Here is a 24,159-nt window from a genome sequence, read left to right as displayed (position 1 = left end):
CTCTCTGGTCACCCCCAAAGCCAATTCCTCCTTTGGCCGTCTCTCCTTCCAGTTCTCTGCTGCCAATGACTGGAACGAACTACAAAAATCTCTGAAACTAGAAACACTTATCTCCCTCACTAGCTTTAAGCACCAGCTGTCAGAGCAGCTCACAGATCACTGCACCTGTACATAGCCCATCTATAATTTAGCCCAAACAACTACCTCTTCCCCTACTATATTTATTTATTTTATTTATTTTGCTCCTTTGCACCCCATTATTTATACTTTGCACTTTCTTCTACTACAAATCTACCATTCCAGTGTTTTTACTTGCTATATTGTATTTACTTTGCCACCATGGCCTTTTTTGCTTTTACCTCCCTTATCTCACCTAATTTGCTCACATTGTATATAGACTTATTTTTCTACTGTATTATTGACTGTATGTTTGTTTTATTCCATGTGTAACTCTGTGTTGTTGTATGTTGTCGAACTGCTTTGCTTTATCTTGGCCAGGTCGCAATTGTAAATCAGAACTTGTTCTCAACTTGCCTACCTGGTTAAATAAAGGTGAAATAAAAAAAATACAATTAAATAAAAATAAATATCATGGGATATGTTCTGGGTAGCCTCTGAGAATAACATTGACGTATATACGGACATGGTGACTGAGTTCATCAGGAAGTGTATAGGGGATGTTGTCACCACTGTGACTATTAAAACCTACCTAGCAGCATTCGCACAAAACTGAAAGTGCGAACCACCGCGTTTAACCATGGCAAGGTGACTTGGCAAGGTGACACTAATCAAATCGTTTCAAAATCACTTGTTGCTCAATTTCTCTGCGTGCCCCCCTGTGGAATGAATCATCTATACAGTAGACCTGAGATTTCAACACTTTTACAACCCCTTGGTGACCAATCCCGTTCCGCCGCTGCAAGGTTGAAGGCAAAATAAAAGCAGCTGCTCATTGAGCCCTGTTTTCATAATACATCTCTTCCATCTGAACTGCAAAGGGAAGGATACAACTGCTTGGGCTGTTCTGGTTCTGGACAAAGCAACATTGTTTCACTCAGGGCTGGAAGCAGGAGTACCCTTCAACGTTTGAAGTGCCTACTGTAGGTAGGTCAGTTTCTTTGTTACAAAGTCGTGCACTGCCTACAGTGCTCTGATTTGCATGCTTTTCGTGTTCTGCCTCAATGCAGCATATCACAATATTACATAAATAGGGTTACATAAGCATGTTATAAAATCAAACTGTTTGAAAGAGGCAATCTGTAACACATAAGTCCCAGATTCAAGTGAGGACCCATTGGTGTGCTGCTGAGAACAGAACAGACTTGACAGGGGTCGATACACATGCAACATTAACAGAGACAGGGCAGAGAGGGGAGGAAAGGAAACATTGTACGAAGATCCCCACTGCATGGAAGCTGATCCATACTGTTAGAAGACCAGAGGGAGTGGAAAAAAAGAGTGGTAAAGAAAGGGGGAGGAGGGGAAGGATGAGAAGGAGGAGGTTTGCTTTTCCAGCTGTGGAGAGGACGGGGGGTGGGGGGAAGAGAACGGGTGGGTGGGGGGAATGTGTCCCAATCTGGATGCTAAATATGCTACAGTATGTATGTTTCTCTTTTCAGTACTGGAGGAAACGGAGGAAGCACGCTATAAGATCAGTGTAGGGTTTACTCAAGTGCTTTTATTAGATAAGCATTATACATAGCTCAATAACTCAAGTGCAAGGGTCATTTCAACAGGAAGGACAGGGTTGTCGGTGACTATAAGAGCACGTTCTCGAATAATTCCTGGCCGTTTTTTTTACTTGTTGTGTCTCCATAGACATGGCCAGGTGCTGCTGTCTGCTGGTGCTGCTGGTTGCTCTGGGCGTGTGTGAAGCCTCTCGTGGCCGGGAGTGGGCTCACCACGGAGCCTCCATGTTCGCCGACCTGACGCCCCGTGAGATGCGTGACGTCCGGGACTACCTGCAAGGCAAGCCAGAGCTGGGTCTGACAGCGACCCGGGGCAAGGACCTGAAGAAGAACAGCATCCTGTTGATGGAGCTCCACCTGCCTCGGAAGCACGAGGCCCTGAGGACCCTGGACCGGGGCCAGGCCAAGCCCACACGCCAGGCCAGGGTGGTGGTGCAGTTCGGGAACCAGGCCCAGCCCAACATCACTGAGTTCATCGTGAGTCCGCTGCCCTTCCCTACTTCGTACACGGGGAAGACTTTCAAGGGAGACCGGCCCATTCGGTTTGAGTCGCGACCCATCACGGCGGCGGAGTACTCGCACATCATTGACATCTTGCAGAAGATTACTGCCAAGGTCCACAAGGTCCTGTTTGAGACCACGGGCGGATTTTCCTTCCACAACTGCACCAACCGCTGCCTGACTTTTTCGGACATCGCGCCCCGTGGTTTGGAGTCGGGTGAGAGGAGGACCTGGATCATGCTGCAGAAGTTCGTAGAGGGCTACTTCATCCACCCTGTGGGCTTTGAGGTCCTGGTGAACCATAAAGATTTGGACCCTGAGCGCTGGACGGTGGAGAAGGTGTGGTACAACGGCCAGTACTTTGACAACGTGGAAGAACTGGCAGAGCGATATGAGAAGGGAACGCTGGAGAAGGTCAAGCTTCCTGACCATGACGATGAAGACTTGTACTCCACTTACATTCCCCGTGGGCACAGCAACACGCGCACCGACATTCATGGGCCCAAGCTGGTAGAGCCCCAAGGCCCTCGCTACCACGTGGATGGGAACTTTGTGGAATACGCCGGCTGGTCCTTTGCCTTCCGAGTCCGCTCTTCCGCCGGCCTCCAAATCTTTGACTTGCGCTTCAATGGAGAGCGCATCGCCTACGAGGTCAGTCTCCAGGAGGCTATCGCCTTCTATTCGGGCGACACCCCCGCCGCCATGCAGACCAAATACATAGACGCTGGCTGGGCCATGGGAACTGTGGACTACGAGCTGGCGCCTGGCATTGACTGCCCCGAAATCGCAACCTTTTTAGACCTGCACCATTACTACGACACGGATAAGCCCATGCGCTACAAGAACGCCTTGTGTGTGTTTGAAATGACCACAGGGATGCCTCTGAGGAGGCACTACAACAGTAACTTCCAGGGGAGCTACAACTTCTTCGGGGGTCTGGAGAACCACGTGCTGGTGCTTCGTACCACCTCCACTGTCTATAACTACGACTACATCTGGGACTTTCTCTTCTACCAGAACGGAGTGATGGAGTCCAGGGTCAGTGCCACCGGCTACATCCACGCCACCTTCTTTACGCCTAATGGACTGCACTACGGCTCTAAGGTGTATAACTTCGTACTTGGTAACCTGCACACTCATCTCATCCACTACAAGGTTGACCTTGATATTGCCGGTGAGTTCTGTTTTAATAATCTGGTCGCGTGGCCACACTTCTAGGGAAGTAGATTCTAAAAGGTATTTTACAACTTTGGTCAAACATTGCATTATGAGTGATTCTCCTAGATAGTTTATGAGTGTTGCTCCCAGCCAAAAACAATAACATGAGATTGTCAACCATTTTGGTGAGTCATTGACAAGAAACACAAAATAAGCGCTCATTTCTGCACCATGGGCAATACAATTGCTAAATCACACGTGAAATGGTATGCCTAGTCTGTGCAATATCTGCTTCAGAACATGACATTAGTGCTTAGGTCAACTGTATTTCAAATCAACAAATGGCAATAAAGGGAGGTTTTAATGAGGGAGGGCATAGGCCCAGCCACTTGGGAGTCAGGCCCACCCACTGGGGAGCCAGGCCCAGCTAATCAGAAGTTGTTTTACCCCACAAAAGGGCTTTAATATAGACAGAAATAAATACTCCTCAGCACCACCCCTTTTCTTGATATGCCACACATGTCAAGTGGATTGATTATCTTGGCAAAGGAGAAAAGCTCACTAACAGGGATGTAAACAAATTAGTGCACAACATTTTTGATAAATAAGCTCTTTGTGCATATGGACATTTTTAGGAATCTTTTATTTCAGTTCAATAAACATGGGATCAACACTTTACATGTTGTGTTTATATTTTTGTTCAGTATATGATTGCTTTTGTCAAACGGTCCAGGTCGGGAGAACAGCTTTGAGTCGATGGACCTCAAGTACGTGAACTTCACCAACCCGTGGAGCCATAAACATTCTGTCGTCCAATCCAAGCTCGTCAAGACGCAACACCAAACGGAACGCAGCGCAGCCTTCCGATTTGGCAAAAAGTTCCCCCGTTACGTGCACTTCTACAACCCCAATGAGAAGAACAAGTGGGGCCACCAGAAAGGGTACCGCATCCAGTACAACTCCCACGCCAACAGTGTGCTTCCCCGTGGCTGGAGAGAGGAGAACGGCATCAGCTGGTCCAGGTAACAGAAACACACAGCTAGTTTAAGGGATAGTTAACCCTAAAAGCTAATTTAATCAAATCTTACTTTTGATACATCAGAAAAGGTCTAAAGTCAACCTCAGTTCATTCCACTCCATCTGTTGAGTAGTTCCCTCCTGTAGACTACCACTGGTGGGGTAGTAGCATCCCTTATACCCTAGCATAAAATAATGAATAAAACGTACAGGTACCATGAACTACAGACAGCAATTCCATGATAATCCAGAGAATATGGGAAATGGATACTGTGGTGTATGACGGGTGCACAGATCATTATTATGAAAGATATATCAATGCTCTACTATCATCTATCTATCTATCTATCTATCTATCTATCTATCTATCTATCTATCTATCTATCTATCTATCTATCTATCTATCTATCTATCTATCTATCTATCTATCTATCTATCTATCTATCTATCTATCTATCTATCTATCTATCTATCTATCTATCTATCTGGTTCTCTCTCTCTCTCTCTCTCTCTCTCTCTCTAATCATCTACTGTCAGAAAGTTCTGATTCAGTTTATCTAAAGCGCAGTACATATGATCTGTATTGGTGAGAGTGATAATGGATTACTTTTCCCCTGTAGATACCCATTGGCTGTGACCAGGCACAAGGACAGTGAGCCCACCAGCAGTAGTATCTACACTCAGAACGACCCCTGGGAGCCTGTGGTCTCCTTTGAGGACTACATCCGCAACAATGAAAACATCACCAACCAGGTTAGACCTGCTGCTATCAATAACGCAACTCATTCTCAGATTTATACCAGCAGCTTCTCAACCCTGGATGACATTACTGTGTATAATTCCTTACTTACACAGGTTACAGAATTATAATTGTATAACTCAATAATCAATCCAATTAATCAATTCATCAATCAACTTGACAATATCTTTTGTGTAGGACCTGGTTGCCTGGGTGACAGTGGGCTTCCTGCATGTGCCCCACTCGGAGGACATCCCCAATACGGCAACGCCTGGCAACGCTGTGGGATTCTTCCTGCGCCCCTTCAACTTCTTTGATGAGGACCCCTCTCTCTCATCCCGCAGTACCGTCATTGTCCGGCCAGACAAAGAGGGGAAGCCGAAGGTCCAGAGATGGACCCCAGAGGTCGTAGGTCATTGTGTGACTGACAAGCCTTTCTTCTACAACGGCACCTACGCAGAAGTCTGAGGGACTGGTGTGAGTGACAGGAAAGACACAAAATGGTGGTTCCATCCTTGCGTCTGAGTGGTGCCAAATTAATGTAAGCTGACATTTAAATCTTGACTCCGACATTTAACTTAAAAATCATTTAAATGCAAAAGAATGCATTATGACACAGGCATTAACAACATTTATATTATGTTGATATCTTACCTGAACCTGTTGAAATGTGAAAGAATAAGAATATTTGGTATTTTTTGTCGTATTACGTTTTTTTTTATGAGTACGCAAATTGATTGAAGCAATTTACCATTCTTATCCATAGGCACATTTCAATAGAAATCCTCGATAATCATAACTCCCAGACAAGTGTTGCCATGTATATACTTATGTATCCGTCCCAGATCTAGCAGAATGATTGTTTTCCTTTTTACTGTGGTTGTCATGCTAACCTTATTGTGTGTGAGGCCTGGGGGTCAAAGCACTCAAAATCCTGTTGAGTGAGGGTCTCCATGGACGGGGTTTAGTTGCTCTGAGCATCCAGGATGCAGGATGCCGGGATCAGCCACCGTCCGCCAGGCTTCTGGATCCCAGCAGGCCTGCATGGCGAGAATGTTTTCACTGGGAAAAAGTTAGCTGAGCAAACAGGCCGATCCGGAACTGCCCCACAAACAGTCCAGGATTCACCTGTACCATTGTCCGGGGCAACCAGCTGCCCCCACGCAACATGCAGGGAGCGAACCGATAGAACATTCTACAATGTTTTAGAACTCAGTTTTCCCTCCATTTGTTTTATCTTTGGGACAGTTTTCCGTTAGGTACTCCTGGCTACTTTTAATTAGATACAATAAAGAACTAACTGCATTAAATTAAATAGTATAACATTTGGGTTGTATCACTTCTTTTCAATTGGAGGTTTTTGATCAGATTGATTGACTTGACCATGTATTCTCAAACTGTACTGGAATTTGGAAATTACATTAAAAGTTGGGAAAGGGTTAGTCTTCAAGCATTGACGACAGCAGTCACTTTTGTAGCTGTACAATCAGACAAAAGGCAACTATTCAACATCAGCAATGTGAAAAGCAGGCCTAGGGAATATAAGCCAACAATTGTTGTCTATGGCATTTTACAATCAGAACCTTATAAATGTGTGTGCCGACATTTTACGGTGTATGGTAAAAATGGGTACCATTAGAGTCATGCAAGCAGGAGGAAGAGACGACAGGAGAGGAGAAAAAAAAGCAGGGGAGGACAGATTATTTTAGAAGATGGGGAAAAAGGGAGGGGCTTTAGGGTAAATGGCATTCCTATGGTTTGCCATGGTACTGATGGCTTCTGTGTCATAATGAACAAACCGTAGGGAAGAAAACAGTGTCAAGTCTCACAGTGGGAAACGGTCAATACTGGCCTGTGACTAATACAGGAAATCCCACAGTGGTTAGCTATAGGGGTTATTTCACCTGTTCTTCCCGGTTAGGCTTGGTCTAGAAGAGTCAACAAACGTCTCCTACTCTTGATTCTTTCCTTTCTCATAGGCTCTGCAAGAGAATACAAAAACAGATTGATGAAGGTTGTAAAAGGTACAAAAAAAACACTTGGTGAGTAAGAGGGCCAGTGCAAGCAAGGACAGTGCCGAGTGGGAAATTATGTTTGAGTATCACTGTGTCAAGTGTTTAGCCTAGTTAAAACCCCATCTCTGAAGCACAAAAAGTAACAACACCAAATGCCATCCAGCATAGAAAAGCATAATCAACCTTAGGAGTGAGGTTCCCTGATGAAGGTTTCTCCTTTATTCCACAAACTACGCACTTGAACTGGTAAATACTAAGGCAAATATAGATTGTGACATAGTTTTGACCCGTTTTATAGCCATAAGGCTAAGCCGTAAGGGATGAACGCAAACATGAGGTTTGTAAAGGACTGAAAACTCTTCCCTCAGATCAATGCCACAGTATTCTAAGTGACATAAACATGACCATTTGTTCAGCAATAGAGTAAAAACCAGGGGGAGGCTGCTGAGGGGAGGATGGCTCATAATAATGGCTGGAACAGAGCGAATGGCATCAAACACATGATTTCCATGTATTTAACACCATTCCAACTATTCCACTCCAGCCATTACCATGAGCCCTTTCTCCCCAATTAAGGTGCCACCAACCTCCTGTGGTAAAAAACATAGTGTTTATCATCTGCTCATATGATTGGAGGGCAAAACAATACTAAAGCAGTCTGTTGATAAAAACAAATCTAAATATCAGTTTCACTGACTCGCAAAGTAGTTGGGAATGTGTATGTGTATGTGTAGCCTCTGCTGAGTCCCCAACAACCAGATCGGTGTTCAGGGGAAATAGAAAAATACCCTGTGACGCGACTTCAGCTTTTGGACGTTAAAAGGCGACACTCCGTCCTAACTCCTTCTCAAAATGTGCTGGATTGGTTGAACAGTGCAGAAGAGAACCTCCCCCGACAGTTTTTTTCCCTTCTCATCAAGATCAGTATGTAGGGATTCAGGCACTTATTTTACGCATGCTATGCAATGTTAGTGGAGCTGTGAAAGGAAGATGTGAGTAGCTACTGCCATCTAGTGGTTAGATGACAAACTACTCTGATTTCTGCCTTAGGAAATACTGTATATGACAGCTAGAAGAGGTAAATGTAGGCCTGTATGGTCCTTACAACACTTAAAGCAAATACATCTCCCATGTTTCACTGTCATGGATACAGCATATTGAACACCTCACTGCAGCAACCAGAAATACAGAGCCCACCACATACACCAACTCAGCATATTTTCATACTTAGCCTATGCCTAAGCAAGGTTGTTGCGGTCACATGATCAAAGCTCTTAATGTACAACCTGTTAGATTTATGATATTTCAGTGTGGCCCGACTGTAGCTCTGTTGCTGACTCATCTTGAGACTGAACAAAGCAAATTTCCTCCTACCTTATAATTCCTCCAGGCCAGAAATACAGTTGAAGTCGGAAGTTTACATACACCTTAGCCAAATACATTTAAACTCAGTTTTTCACAATTCCTGACATTTAATCCTAGTAAGAATTCCCTGTCTTAGGTCAGTTAGGATCACCACTTTATTTTAATAATGTGAAATGTCAGAATAATAGTAGAGAGAATTATTTATTTAATCTTCTATTTCTTTCATCACATTCCCAGTGGGTCAGAAGTTTACATACACTCAATTAGTATTTGGTAGCATTGCCTTTAAATTGTTTAACTTGGGTCAAACGTTTCGGGTAGCCTTCCACAAGCTTCCCACAATAAGTTGGGTGAATTTTGGCCCATTCCTCCTGACAGAGCTGGTGTAACTGAGTCAGGTTTGTAGGCCTCCTTGCTCACACACACGCTTTTCAGTTCTGCCCACATTTTTTCTATGGGATTGAGGTCAGGGCTTTGTGATGGCCACTCCAATACCTTGACTTTGTTGTCCTTAAGCAATTTTTCCACAACTTTGGAAGTATGCTTGGGGTCATTGTCCATTTGGAACCAAGCTTTAACTTCCTGACTGATGTCTTGAAATGTTGCTTCAATACATCCACATAATTGTCCTACCTCATAATGCCATCTATTTTGTGAAGTGCACCAGTCCCTCCTGCAGCAAAGCACCCCCAAAACATGATGCAGCCACCCCCATGCTTCACGGTTGGGATGGTGTTCTTTGGCTTGCAAGCCTCCCCCTTTTTCCTCCAAACATAATGATGGTCATTATGGCCAAACAGTTATATTTTTGTTTCATTAGACCAGAGGACATTTCTCCCAAAAGTACGGTCTTTGTCCCCATGTGCAGTTGCAAACCATAGTCTGGCTTTTTTATGGCGGTTTTGGAGCAGTGGCTTCTTCCTTGCTGAGCGGCCTTTCAGGTTAAGTCGATATAGGACTTGTTTAACTGTGGATATAGATACTTTTGTACCTGTTTCCTCCAGCATCTTCACAAGGTCCTTTTCGGTTGTTCTGGGATTGATTTGCACTTTTCGCACCAAAGTACGTTCATCTCTAGGAGACAGAACGTGTCTCCTTCCTGAGCGGTATGACTGCTGCGTGGTCCCATGGTGTTTATACTTGCGTACTATTGTTTGTACAGATGAACGTGGTACCTTCAGGCGTTTGGAAATTGCTCCCAAGGACGAACCAGACTTGTGGAGGTTTATCATTTTTTTCTGAGGTCTTGGCTGATATCTTCTGATTTTCCCATGATGTCAAGCAAAGAGGCACTGAGTTTGAAGGTAGGCCTCGAAATACATCCACAGGTACACCTCCAATTGACTCAAATGATGTCAATTAGCCTACCAGAAGCTTCTAAAGCCATGACATCATTTTCTGGAATTTTCCAAGCTGTTTAAAGGCACAGTCAACTTAGTGTATGTAAACTTCTGACCCACTGGAATTGTGATACAGTGAATTATAAGTGAAATAATCTGTCTGTAAACAATTGTTGGAAATATTACTTGTGCCATGCACAAAGTAGATGACCTAACTGACTTGCCAAAACTATAGTTTGTTAACAAGAAATGTGTGGAGTGGTTGAAAAACGAGTTTTAATGACTCCAACCTAAGTGTATGTAATCTTCCGACTTCAACTGTAGATGTACTTCCCTTCCCTGTCTCACACATGAAGCCAGTCTGAGAAAATCCTGGTCCTAACTGTTTCAACCTTGCTCTCATAGAGTGTGAGTACACTCATTCTTTGAGAAAGTGGAATAACAATACAATCTATTCCAAAATACAATCTATTCCAATCCAATCCAAAATTAAATCTAGAATTGGCTTTCTATTCCTAAACAAAGCCTCCTTCACTCACGCCGCCAAACATACCCTAGTAAAACTGACTATCCTACCGATCCTCGACTTCGGCAATGCCATTTACAAAATAGCCTCCAACACTCTACTCAGCAAACTGGATGCAGTCTATCACAGTGCCATCCGTTTTGTCACCAAAGCCCCATATACTTCCCACCACTGCCACCTGTATGCTCTAATCGGCTGGCCCTCGCTTCATATTCGTCGCCAGACCCACTGGCTCCAGGTCATCTATAAGTCTATGCTAGGTAAAGCTCCGCCTTATCTCAGCTCACTAGTCACGATAACACCCACCCGTAGCACGCGCTCCAGCAGGTATATCTCACTGGTCATCCCCAAAGCCAACACATACTTTGGCCGCCTTTCCTTCCAGTTCTCTGCTGCCAATGACTGGAACGAATTGCAAAAATAGCTGAAGCTGGAGACTTATATTTCACTCACTAACTTTAAACATCAGCTATCCGAGCAGCTAACCGATCGCTGCAGCTGTACATAGCCCATCTGTAAATTGCCCATCCAATCTACCTACCTCATCCCCATATTGTTTTTATTTACTTTTCTGCTCTTTTGCACACCAGTATTTCTTCTTGCACATCATCATCTGCACATCTATCACTCCAGTGTTAATTTGCTAAATTGTAATTACTTGCTACTATGGCCTATTTATTGCCTTACCTCCTCATGCCATTTGCACACACTGTATATAGACATTCTTTTTTTCTATTGTGTTATTGACTGTACGCTTGATTATTCCATGTGTAACTCTGTGTTGTTGTTTGTGTCGCACTGCTTTGCTTTATCTTGGCCAGGTCGCAGTTGTAAATGTTCTCAACTAGTCTTCCTGGTTAAATAAAGGTGAAGTAAAAAAAAATATATATATATATATTATAAATGAATACATTTTAGACAGTGCTCCTCGTGGTGCTTACAGGCAGCATGCACCTGCTTGATTTAAAGATACATATCAAAGAAGAGAAATATGATAGGCCAATGAGTACTTCGAATAAAATGATTGACAATCATTACCCAACAATATTACTTCTTAAACTGCACTTTGTGTACTTTTAGAGCCAGTGATGTAGTGGTAAGAAAATGCATGGGTGAAATCTGATCTCCAGTCGGGGTGAAAAAAAGAAATGCTCCTTATACTTTCAATGCCTATTTTAGCAATAGGTTGGTGAACTGTTGGGCAAAAAAAAAAGTGGGTACACTGCGTTTACTTGCGTTTAACCTCCACTGTGTTTAACCTCACACACACACACACACACCATGGTTTAGCGCCACTGGGCCAAGTGGAAAACAGTCTCAGACAGCTTGTGTGAAGCATTCTCTTCACACACAAGAGTTGAGTCAAAGTCTAGAATAGGTTTCTGTTTATTAGAGCAACACTTTATTTGTCACTATGACTCACACATGGAAGTCCCACATATGTCTGAATGGTGAGTAACAGTAAAGTAATATATCCTCATGGAAATAATTCAACAACAATCAACACCACCGTAGGACATTAACCAGTGACACACGTTTTCCACAAGTGTAGGGTTATTATCAGAATTTAGACATTGGAGATTCCTTTGACTGTAGGTATGGGGGTGTTCACTTTGCTGTAAGTGAGAGAATGGGTTATTTTCTTATGGAGGTGAGATAATACCCTTTGAGACTATCAAATGACACCTTTTTGTGAACCACACAGGAAGGTAAACCTTGGGCCTGGCAAAATATTAAAACTGCACAGTCATTGAGGAACAAAGGTTTCATATTTAACATTGATTTGCAGAATCAAAAAACGATTCACTTATACGTTTTGTCTAAACAGAAGAAGAAAAAAACTTGAAATAAAGTCTTCATCTTCAGCTTTATCTCACTGTGACAGCAAGTTGAGGTATAGAATCAGCTAGAGGCACTTAGCAGAGTAATCGGCACAAGACTGGCTGGCAAGTGGCCAACAATTCTTTATTTTCATCCCTACACTAATCTGAAGTAAGCTTGTCCTTCTTTAAAAGTCACACTTATTTCGATAGCAGTGTCACACTTTGACAATCTATACTGAACAAAAATATAAATACAACATATAAAGTGTTGGTCCCATGTTTCATGAGCTGAAATAAAAGATCCCTGAAATTTTCCATACGCAAAAAAATAGTATTTCTCTCAAATGTGGTGCACAAATTTGCTTACATTCCTGTTAGTGAGCATTTCTCCTTTGCCAGTATGATCCATCCACCTGACAGGTGTGGCATATCAAGAAGCTATTAAACAGCATGATCATTACACAGGTGCACCTTGTGCTGGGGATAATAAAAGGCCACTCTAAAATGTGCAGTTTTGTCACACAACACAATACCACAGATGTCTGAAGTTTTTGAGGGAGCATGCAATTGGCATGCTGACTGCAGGAATGTCCACCAGAGCTGTTGCCAGAGAATTTTATGTTCTTTTTTTCTACCATAAGCTGCCTCCCAACGTCATTTTAGAGAATTTGGCAGTATATCCAACCGGCCTCACCTGCAGGATCGTCTGAGACCAGCCACCCTGACAGCTGACGAACCTGAGGAGTATTTCTGTAATAAAGCCCTTTTGTCAGGAAAAAATAAATTCTGATTGGCTGGGCCTGGTTCCCCCAGTGGGTGGGCCTGGATCCCAAGTGGTTGGTCCTATGCCCTCCCAAGCCCACCCATGGCTGTGCCCCTGCCCAATCATGTGAAATCCATAGATTAGGGCCTAATGAATTTATTTCAGTTGACTGATTTCCTTAGAAGAACTGTAACAATCTCTGAAATTGTTGCATGTTGCGTTTATATTTTAAAAGGCCTACTATATGGGACAATCAGGTCCCTATGTGCAAATATATTGTAAGTAGCTTCTATGTACAGTGTTTAAGCACGATTAACATGTAAACGTGTGAGGAGAGAGAAAAGGTTGTGTGGGAACATGCTGTGCCCCAGCAGCCTATCGTTCCCTCGATGCAGTGGGGTTAGGTGGCCAGTCTGTCTCCTATGGTATGTCAACGATTCCATTCCTCTTTGTCCACTTCTCAAAATAACCCAGAGCAGCTTAGACAAAGCCTGAGATACAGAAAGCCAGCCAGGCAGATAGAATCCGGTCCAATCCACTCCGCGGGGCGGAAAACAGATTCAAAGACCACTAGGGTCTTTTAGCCAGTAAACAACTGTGATGTTAGTCAAATGGTTTTCACTGAAATGGGGATTCACAAGTGTCATGGCTGTGAATGGCCTAGTGAGTCAGGAATCATGCCACACACTGTAACAGAACATGACCAGTGCCTGTCATTCATTACCCCAGGGGAGATGACAGTGTGGGGGCATGCATGGCAGTCAATTTGGAAACACAGAGAAGGGTTGAGCCCTATTGCATAATTTCCATCACCCCCAATGGTTGTTTTTATCCATCTTCCAGGCCTCTCTTTTCATTGTGACCGGGGCCATCACCACCGTCACACAGCCCCCAGAGATGCATGGCTCCATCAGAGAGGAAACAATTGGAGGACCCTGATCAACCACGATTCATAACCTGATAATGGAGGCTCTGAGATGCCTGCTCATGTATTTACTGTACACAGCCAGGCAATACAGCCATTGGAGCCTACAAGCATACTCACTCACACACACACACACACACACACACACACACACACACACACACACACACACACACACACACACACACAAGTCCCCTCTGAATAGACAACACTCAAGGGATCCAGTTACAGACAGGATCCCATCTACAAGACTGCAAACCCTGGTCTAATATAGAACCAAATGGCACCACCATACACCTCAACCTCCTTATTCTGCCCAGTACCCTCCCTTACCAAGCCTAAAACGTTGCTGTTGGTGATCCTCGATGTGTCTGTGATCCCCAATCGGTTGTTATGACAGAAAAAGCACAATTGCAGAGCGGTGGGGAACCAGTGCTGAATAAAAGGTGCCATTCATGGTATATTGCTGACTCTGATTCACGCCTCACATTCTTGACTCACATTAAACTTAAATGAAAGGGCAAACTTAAAGGTCAGAGGCCCTTTCTATACAGTACATGACATATATGATTGCGTCACAGTAGGTAAGTCAGATAGGATGTGGATCTTAGCAGACTCATATATAATCTATATAGGAGCACCCCCCATCCACATCGAAGGGACAGCAGTGGAGAAGGTGAAAAGTTTTACGTTCCTCGGCGTACACATCACAGTCAAACTGAAATGGTCCACCCACACACTCAGGAGGCTGAAGAAATTTTACTTGTCACCCAAAACCCTGACAAACTTTTACAGATTCACAATCGAGAGCATCCTGTCGGGCTGTATCACAGCCTGGTACGGCAACTGCACCGCCCTCAACCACAGGACTCTCCAGAGGGTGGTGCGGTCTGCACAACGCATCACCAGGGGCAAACTACCTGCCCTCCATGACACCTACAGCACCCGATGTCACAGGAAAGCCAAAAAGATCATCAAGGACAACAACCACCCAAGCCACTGCCTGTTCACATTGCTATCGCCACTACGGCCTATTTATTGCCTTACCTCCCTAATCTTACCTCATTTGCACACAGTGTATATAGATTTTTTCTATTATATTATTGACTGTACGTTTGTTTATTCCATGTGTAACTCTGTGTTGTTGTTTGTGTTTGCTTTATCTTGGCCAGGTCGCAGTTGTAAATGAGAACTTGTTCTCAACTGGCCTACCTGGTCAAATAAAGGTGAAATAATTTTTTCTAATAAAAAAATCACCCAGAAGGCGAGGTCAGTACAGGTGCATCAAAGCTGGGACAGAGAGACTGAAAAACAGCTTCTATCTCAAGGCCATCAAAGCAGATTGCTGCTAAACAGCAATCATTAACTCAGAGAGGCTGCTGCCTATATTGAGACCCAATCACTGGTCACTTTAATAAATGGATCACTAGTCACTTTCAACAATGCCACTTTAATTAATGCCACTTTAATCATGTTTACTTATCTTACATTACTCATATCATATGTATATATTGTGTTTTATACCATATATTGCACCTAGCCTATGCCACTCAGCCATCGCTCATCCATATGTTTGTATGTACATATTCTCATTCCCCCCTTTAGATTTGTGTGTATTAGGTAGCTGTTGGGGAATTGTTAGATTACTTGTTAGATATTACTGCACTGTCGGAACTAGAAGCACAAGAATTTCGCTACACTCGCATTAACATCTGCTAACCATGTGTATGTGACCAATAAAATGTGATTTGATTTGATATAGCAGATTGTAACAATCGTCGTCGGGTGATGAGGAAGAGGACCAAAGCGCAGCTGGGAGCGAACACATGTTTATTCTTAACACTGAAATAAACACAAAACCAAGAAAATGCCGATACGTTAACTGCTCAAAACAAAGAGACAACACCCCACAAACAGCGTGGGGGAAAAGGAACTTAAATGTGATCCCAATCAGAGACAACTAGCGACAGCTGTCTCTGATTGGGAATCGACAGAACCCAACATAGAAATAACCCACATAGAGCTAACACAAGGCTATAACGCAAACATAGAAAACAAACCAAGGAAAAATACCCAACATGACACACCTTGACCAAAATACCCGAGTTCACCTGGTCAGGGCGTGACAGTACCCTGTCCCGGCGCACCAAACTTAAGTCTATTAGGGGGGGGGACCCAGGTGGGCGCCTCACCCTTGGTGGAGGCTCTGGCCCCGGGCGTGTTCTTTCCCCCGCCTCCACCTTAGCCCTACCCCTCTGGCCCGGACTGGACCACTGTGGAGCGGCATGCTCAGGCTCTGGAGCGGAGCCGTCGACCGGAACAGGATTGGGCACCGGTGGACCGGACACGGGCCGTGCCGGACTGGGAACACGCACCACTGGCTTGGTGCGGGCAGCAGGAACGGGCCGGGCCGGACTGGGGACACGCACCGCTGACTTGGTGCGGGGAGCAGGGACGGGCCGGGCCGGACTGGGAACACGCACCACTGGCTTGGTGCGGGGAGCAGGAACGGGCCGGGCCGGACTGGGGACACGCACCACTGGCTTGGTGCGGGGAGCAGGAACGGGCCGGGCCGGACTGTGGACACGCACCACTGACTTGGTGCGGGGAGCAGGGACGGGCCGGACAGGACTGTGGACACGCACCGTGGGCTTGGTGCGGGGAGCAGGGACGGGCCGGACAGGACTGTGGACACGCACCGTGGGCTTGGTGCGGGGAGCAGGGACGGGCCGGACAGGACTGTGGACACGCACCGTGGGCTTGGTGCGGGGAACAGGAACGGGCTGGACAGGACTGTGGACACGCACCGTGGGCTTGGTGCGGGGAACAGGGATGGGCCGGACAGGACTGGGGACACGCACCACTGACCTGGTGCGGGGAGCAGGGACGGGCCGGGCCGAACTGTGAACACGCACTGGTGAACTGAAGCGTGGAGACGGTTTAGCCACTCGTCCTGGCTGGATGCCCATCCTAGCACGGCATGTGCTGGGCATGTCCACCGGACGCACCGGGCTGTGCGGGCGCACTGGCGACACAGCGCGCAACTCCGCTTCCCATGGCTTGGTGCGGGGAGCAGGGACGGGCCGGGCAGGACTGTGGACACGCACCGTGGGCTTGGTGCGGGGAACAGGAACGGGCCAGACAGGACTGTGAACACGCACTGGTGAACTGAAGCGTGGAGCCGGTTTAGCCACTCGTCCTGGCTGGATGCCCATCCTAGCACGGCATGTGCTGGGCATGTCCACCGGACGCACCGGGCTGTGCGGGCGCACTGGCGACACAGCGCGCAACTCCGCATCCCATGGCTCCTCCTCCAGATCTTCCCTCAGCAGGTCCTCAATCAACCGCCTCATCTCCGTCTCCTCCTCCGCCGTCATCCCCCACGAGAGCAGTGGTCTGGGCTCTTCCTCTGCCCTTCCGGACCACCCCATTAGCCCCCCAAAATTTTTTATTGGGGGTGTCTTCCGGGCCTCCTCGACCGCCGCCTGCGACTCCGTCCACCGGCTGGCATTACCTCCTCGACCTGGGAATCCTTTCGCCAGGGTCCTTTCCCCGACATGATCTCCTCCCAGGTCCAGAACTCCTTCCCCTCGCGAGCCCATCTCTCGCGCTCCTTATCCTCCCGCTGCTTGGTCCTTGTTTGGTGGGGTGTTCTGTAACGATCGTCGTCGGGTGATGAGGAAGAGGACCAAAGCGCAGCTGGGAGCGAACACATGTTTATTCTTAACACGTACACAAAACCAAGAAAATGCCGATACGTTAACTGCTCAAAACAAAGAGACAACACCCCACAAACAGCGTGGGGGAAAAGGAACTTAAATGTGATCCCAATCAGAGACAACTAGCGACAGCTGTCTCTGATTGGGAATCGACAGAACCCAACATAGAAATAACCCACATAGAGCTAACACAAGGCTATAACGCAAACATAGAAAACAAACCAAGGAAAAATACCCAACATGACACACCTTGACCAAAATACCCGAGTTCACCTGGTCAGGGCGTGACACAGATACTCTACTGTTTTAGAGTATAAGGATATAGTATACGTGCTGTGATTGGACTCCTCCTAAAACGAATGGAGATAAGTGTGATGCTTTAAGGGAGTGAAAGTTGTATAAAGACAAGCCTAAACTTTTGGTCACAACAACAGTGATATTGTATTTACGGTAAGGCGTAAATCTCCAACTGTCACGACTTCCACCGAAGTCGGCTCCTCTCCTTGTTCGGGCGGCGTTCGGCGATCGACATCACCGGCTTTCTAGCCATCGCCTCTCAATTTCTCATATGTCCATTTGTTTTGTCTTGTTCCATACACACCTGGTTTTCATTCCATAATCACAATGCATGTATTTAGTCCTCTGTTCCCCTCCATGTCTTTGTGTGTAATTGTTTCTTGTTATGTGGGTATAGTCAGGCGCTATACTTTTGTTAAGTTCCGTGTTTTGGCACGCTTATGCTGTTATGTGCTGTCATTTTTTGACCGCAATTAAAGTGTGCCTATTTACTACATTCTGATCTCCTGCACCTGACTTCGCCTCTATACACACCCTTGACACCAACAATTGTAATAACCACTCACTGCTCTCACAGTGTAGCAAAACTAAAGTGCTGGGTTACGTCAGACGAATGTATCCTGCAACCACCTAACAATCCCCTATTAAGTTACAGGCAGGAGGGCCAATTTGTTTTATTTTCTTCTCTGACGAGAAGAGTCACTATGACAACAGCCATGGGAGAGCACTAGAGCGTCAAGAGAAAATTAGGAGGGCGCAAGCAGACAAAAGAGCCAGCCAGCAGCAACCATGCTAGTAGGACTCCTCACTGAGCAGTGCATGTTCAGTGTTATGAACAGTGACAGTGAAATATACACTCTTAGAAAAAGGGTTCCAAAATGGTTATTCTGCTGTCCCCATAGGATAAACCTGGTTCCATGTAGAGCCCTCTGTGGAAAGAGTTTTTATATGGAACCCAAAAGTGTTTTACGCGGAACCAAAAGGGTTTTTACCTGCAACCAAAAATGGTTCTTCAAAGGGTTCTCCTATGGTGAAAGTCAAGGAACCCTTTTAGGTTCTAGATAGCACCTTTTTTCTGAGTGTATAGAAGACAGTATAATGTCTTAGGGTAGATTTTCTTATCAATACCTTTTCCAGTCTTGTAATCCTAGATAGCTTCTGATCTTGCAGCTTCCGTTTGGCCCTATAGCCTACTGACTCATCCTCAAGAAAAAAAAGACTTGAATGGCTGTTAATAACTGTATAATTTACCTAAATAATTGTGTGTTGAGCTAATGTTATTTGACCTTTAGAGATGCATTTCACACTTTGATTTGAGACATTTAGATCAGGGTGTGGCCGGTTGCAACCACTGGCACGTCTGTTCGTTGCCTGTTTACTCATCTCTATCACATAAAATATGGAACACTTTACAGCCTACAGTAATTGATAACAGCTACCACTTTAAGTCTAATTGAGTAAACTTAATCATAGGAGTGGTGGACGAAAAGCTACCAAAATGCCTTTATTGAGACTGAGGTCCACCCAGTACTACAGCAAATCTTTGAGGAAGTAACTCATAGAATAAACCCCGTCAAAATAAACTGTCTGGGTTTTGGTGGATTGACTCCCTCTGAATAGATCTAAAAAGATCTATTTCAGACATTTAAGTTACAAGCCCAAGCAGTCTACTTCCAAGTGGTCTACTGGAAACCATCCAAAATAATATTTCAAAAATATAGGCCTAGTCTTGAAAACGGTCTGCAATAGCCATGTTGGCCTAAATGTATTTGACTCAAACGCCAAACCTGACTTCTCACCACACACCTATTGAGGGGATTCAATTAATGCCCCGGGCCTGTCCCGTGTGAATCGGTGTGGTGATACTGATGATTTATCGCCACAGATGGTTTGTTTAAATAGCAGCTTAGGATAACTAACGTAGCAGGTTAGGATAACTAACGTGGCAGGTTAGGTGAATTAGTGTGGCAGGTTAGGAGAACTAATGCAGGGGGATAGTTTAATTAACGTAGCAAATTAGGAGAATGAGGTTAAGGTTAGGAAAAGGATTCGGGTTAGGATTAGCTACAATTTTACAGTTGTCAGCAACTGCTGTATCCGACATGACCACTAGATAAAGCTGTAGGCCTACTCCATCTAATTACAATGGTAGAAATTTAAACAAACCATCTCGGGTGACAAATCATCAGTTAGATTTCACTGCATTCATTTTGGCGTGAGCATCCCAGGTGTGAGCCGGGGTACCCCGTTTTGGCTGATGGCGAAGTCACCTCAAAACAAAAGTGACATTGCTTAAAGTGACACTCCAGAACTTTACAGAATCGCATTAGTGGAAACGTATTGTTCTTAGGGCAGACCTAATTCTCCTAACCTAACTCGTTATTTCTACTAACCTGCTGCATAATTTCTCCTAACCTACTACGAAAAGTAAATTATGCTAGTCAAAACCGGCAGGCCTGCACTGAGAACACCTTATGCTTCTGCTAATGCGATACTCCCAGAACTTTTGTATAATTTCAGCCAGTAGTTTTGAAATTGGTGCTCATGAGCCAAAACAGGTCCCCATTATTTGTTTACTAAGTCATCCAATTGTGTACTATGTTATTCATTTTGTAAGATATGTTACATCTTTCAAAAAATACTTTTTTACTAATCCAATTCTTACAATATGTTAAACATTTTTGGTGCTTAAGACCTCAGACTGCATCTTTAAGAAAATAAATTGTAGGTAGAAATAGGTGGGGTTTGTAACTTTGTGGCTGTGCTAACTAGTGACGACCGGAGCAACTGCAAACATTTCCAGTTGACTGCAGTTGAAAGTTCACGACCATTGATCACATGGCTGTTGTCAGAAAAACCCTAACCTTAACCCCAACCTTAACCACACAACTAACCTTATGTCTAACCCTAACCTTAAAGGGAAATTTCTAAAATGTTCAACTTCATAATCATCATCTCCAGCACCACTACAACATCAACATATAGTGAGGGGAAAAAAGTATTTGATCCCCTGCTGATTTTGTACGTTTGCCCACTGACAAAGAAATTATCAGTCTATAATTTTAATGGTAGGTTTATTTGAACAGTGAGAGACAGAAAAAAAAATAAAAAAATACAGAAAAACGCATGTCAAAAATGTTATAAAATGATTTGCATTTTAATGAGGGAAATACGTATTTGACCCCTCTGCAAACATGACTTAGTACTTGGTGGCAAAACCCTTGTTGACAATCACAGAGGTCAGACGTTTCTTGTAGTTGGCCACCAGGTTTGCACACATCTCAGGAGGGATTTTGTCTCTCACTGAAACATGTACAGTATACAAACACATATTGTGTAGTTGTTTCAGTGAGAGAAGCACATTTACAATCATTTGTCATCGCAGCTCAGACTCCAGTTCCCCTGGATTTTGGAATCTGTTTCCTCTATCTCCTTACTTCCACAAAACTGATCCATCCTCAGTTTTCTCCTATCACAGCCACTAAACTTGGTAACTGTTTTAAAGTCACTATTGGCCTCATGGTGAAATCCCTGAGTGGTTTCCTTCCTCTCCGGCAACTGAGTTAGGAAGGATGCCTGTATATTTGTGGTGACTGGGTGTATTAGTGCACCATGCTCAAAGGGATATTCAATGTTTGTTATTTTCTCTCGTTTTTAACCATCTACCAATAGGTGGTATTTGTTTGCGATGCATTGAAAAACCTCCCTGGTCTTTGTGGTTGAACCTGTCTTAGAAATGCACTCCTCGACTGAGGGACCTGTCAGGAACCACTCTAAATAGCAGGAGGGGTGAAGTCAGGCGCAGGAGACCGAGGTATGTAAAACACACTTTTAATGAATAAGTCCACAATAGCCAAATCAAGGCAGGGTAACAAAACTCCAAACAACAGGAAGAATTAATCCTAGGAAGTGTCGGGACGCAGCCCAGCAACCCTAATGCCCAAAATGACAGCAAAAAACAAATCCCCAACCTACTAAAAGGACGACATGAAAATAATCCCGCACAAACCTCAACTAAAACAGACAGACTAAATACCCCACTAATGCCCTAACACAAAACAGGTGCTAACCTAAACAGACATCACCAAATGACACAGAAACAGAGATCGGTGGCAGCTAGTAGGCTGGCGACGACGACCGCCAAGCGCTGCCCGACCGGGGAGAGGCGCCACCTTCTGTGGACGTTGTGACAGGACCTGACAGATAATTGTATGTGTGGTGTACAGAGATGAGGTAGTCATTCAAAAATAATGTTAAACACTATTATAGCACACAGAATGAGTCCATGCAACTTACTATGTAACTTGTTAAGCAAATGTTTTTTCCTGAACTTATTTACACTTGCATTAACAAAGGAGCTGAATACTTATTGACTCAAGACATTTCAGCATTTTATTTTTATTGGATATGTCAACATTTCTAAAAACATCATCCACTTTGACATTATGGAGCATTCTTAATAGGCCAGTGACACCAAGTCTCAATTTAATTCATTTTTAATTCAGGCTATAACACAACAAAATGTGGAAAGAGTCAATTATTTTTATTTATTTATTTAACTAGGCAAGTCAGTTAAGAACAAATTCTTATTAACAATGACGGCCTACCCCGGCCAAACCTGGACAACGCTGGGCCAATTGTGCACCGCCCTATGGGACTCCCAATCACGGCCGGATGTGATACAGCCTGGACTCAAACCAGGGACTGTAGTGACGCTCTTGCACTGAGATGCAGTTCCTTAGACCGCTGCGCCACCCGGTAGCCAACTTTATGTAGTCAAGGGGTGTGAATGCTTTCTGAAGGCGCTGTATGTGAACTGATGTATAATAGTCTAATCATTTTCTGTACAGTGAGTGTTTTGTGCTTCATGTGATTGAATTGGCCCAGCGTCGTCTGGGTTTGGCCAGGGTAGGCAGCCATTGTAAATAAGAATTTGTTCTTAACTGATTTGCCTAGTTAAATGACTTGCCTAGACAGCTGATGTTCTGAAAGAGCTGCAAAATCTGGATCCCTACAAATCAGCTGGGATAGACAATCTGGGCCCTCTCTTCCTAAAATGACCCACCGCCATTGTTGCAACCCCTATTACTAGTCTGTTCAACTTCTCTTTCATATTGTCTGAGATTCCTAAAGATTGGAAAGCGGCCGCGGTCATCCTCCTCTTCAAAGGGGGAGACACTCTAGACCCAAACTGTTACAGACCTATATCCATTCTGCCCTGCCTTTCTAAGTCTTCGAAATCCAAGTGAACAAACAGATCACCGACCATTTCAATCCCACCGTACCTTCTCTGATATGCAATCTGGTTTCAGAGCTGGTCAAGGGTGCACCTCAGCCACGCTCAAGGTCCTAAACGATATCATAACCGCCATCAATAAAAGACAGTACTGTGCAGCCGTCTTCATCGACCTGGCCAAGGCTTTCGACTATGTCAATCACCGTATTCTTATCGGCAGACTCAGCAGCCTTGGTTTCTCTAATGACTGCCTCGCCTGGTTCACTAACTACTTCTCAGATAGAGTTCAGTGTGTCAAATCGGAGGGCCTGTTGTCTGGACCTCTGGCAGTCTCTATGGGTGTGCCACTGTGTTCAATTCTCAGGCCGACTCTTTACTCTGTATATATCAACGATGTCGCTCTTGCTGCGGGTGATTCTTCGATCCACCTCTACGCAGATGACACCATTCTGTATAAATCTGGCCCTTCTTTGGACACTGTTAACAAACCTCCAAACAAGCTTCAATGCCATACAACACTCCTTCCGTGGCCTCCAACTGCTCTTAAATGCTAGTAAAACTAAATGCATGCTCTTCAACCGATTGCTGCCCGCACCCGCCAACCCGAATATCATCACTACTCTGGACGGTTCTGACTTAGAATATGTGGACAACTATAAATACCTACAGTGAGGGAAAAAAATATTTGATCCCCTGCTTTGCCCACTGACAAAGAAATGATCCGTCAAGAATTTTAATGGTAGGTTTATTTGAACAGTGAGAGACAGAAAAACAACAACAAAATCCAGAAAAACGCATTTCAAAAATGTTATAAATTGATTTGCATTTTAATGAGGGAAATAAGTATTTGACCCCTCTGCAAAACATGACTTAGTACTTGGTGGCAAAACCCTTGTTAGCAATCACAGAGGTCAGACGTTTCCTTTAGTTGGCCACCAGGTTTGCACACATCTCAGGAGGGATTTTGTCCCACTCCTCTTTGCAGATCTTCTCCAAGTCATTAAGGTTTTTGAGGCTGACGTTTGGCAACTCGAACATTCAGCTCCC

General features: G+C 44.6%; 1 protein-coding gene across 3 annotated transcripts; it reads left to right on the top strand.

Moving 5' to 3' along the window:
• The first annotated feature begins 894 nt into the window (after positions 1-894).
• On the top strand, positions 895-6,430 carry aoc1 (amine oxidase copper containing 1). 3 transcript variants are annotated; one of them, XM_014181112.2, is made up of 5 exons: positions 895-1,104; positions 1,819-3,363; positions 4,081-4,369; positions 4,985-5,117; positions 5,302-6,430. In XM_014181112.2, exons 2-5 carry the CDS (start codon positions 1,821-1,823, stop codon positions 5,569-5,571), a joined length of 2,235 nt encoding a protein of 744 aa, XP_014036587.1. In that variant the 5' UTR covers positions 895-1,104; positions 1,819-1,820; the 3' UTR covers positions 5,572-6,430. The 3 variants fall into 3 exon arrangements, with proteins under 3 accessions (XP_014036587.1, XP_045566749.1, XP_045566750.1); XM_045710793.1 differs by having other exon boundaries at positions 919-1,100; XM_045710794.1 differs by having other exon boundaries at positions 965-1,108.
• The last annotated feature ends 17,729 nt before the right edge of the window (positions 6,431-24,159 follow it).

The sequence above is a fragment of the Salmo salar genome, chromosome ssa29 (assembly GCF_905237065.1).
Source record: "Salmo salar chromosome ssa29, Ssal_v3.1, whole genome shotgun sequence".
Taxonomy (NCBI): domain Eukaryota; kingdom Metazoa; phylum Chordata; class Actinopteri; order Salmoniformes; family Salmonidae; genus Salmo; species Salmo salar.
The sequence above is the reverse complement of the archived record's forward strand: the minus strand, read 5'-3'. Positions and strand labels throughout refer to the sequence as shown.

Bases quoted from the DNA above. Each gene is read 5' to 3' on its own strand.
- aoc1 (XM_014181112.2), top strand. From the start codon at position 1,821: ATGGCCAGGTGCTGCTGTCTGCTGGTGCTGCTGGTTGCTCTGGGCGTG. The intron at 3,364-4,080 runs GTGAGTTCTGTT...CAAACGGTCCAG, and splicing joins GGTTGACCTTGATATTGCCG to GTCGGGAGAACAGCTTTGAG. The intron at 4,370-4,984 runs GTAACAGAAACA...TTTCCCCTGTAG, and splicing joins AACGGCATCAGCTGGTCCAG to ATACCCATTGGCTGTGACCA.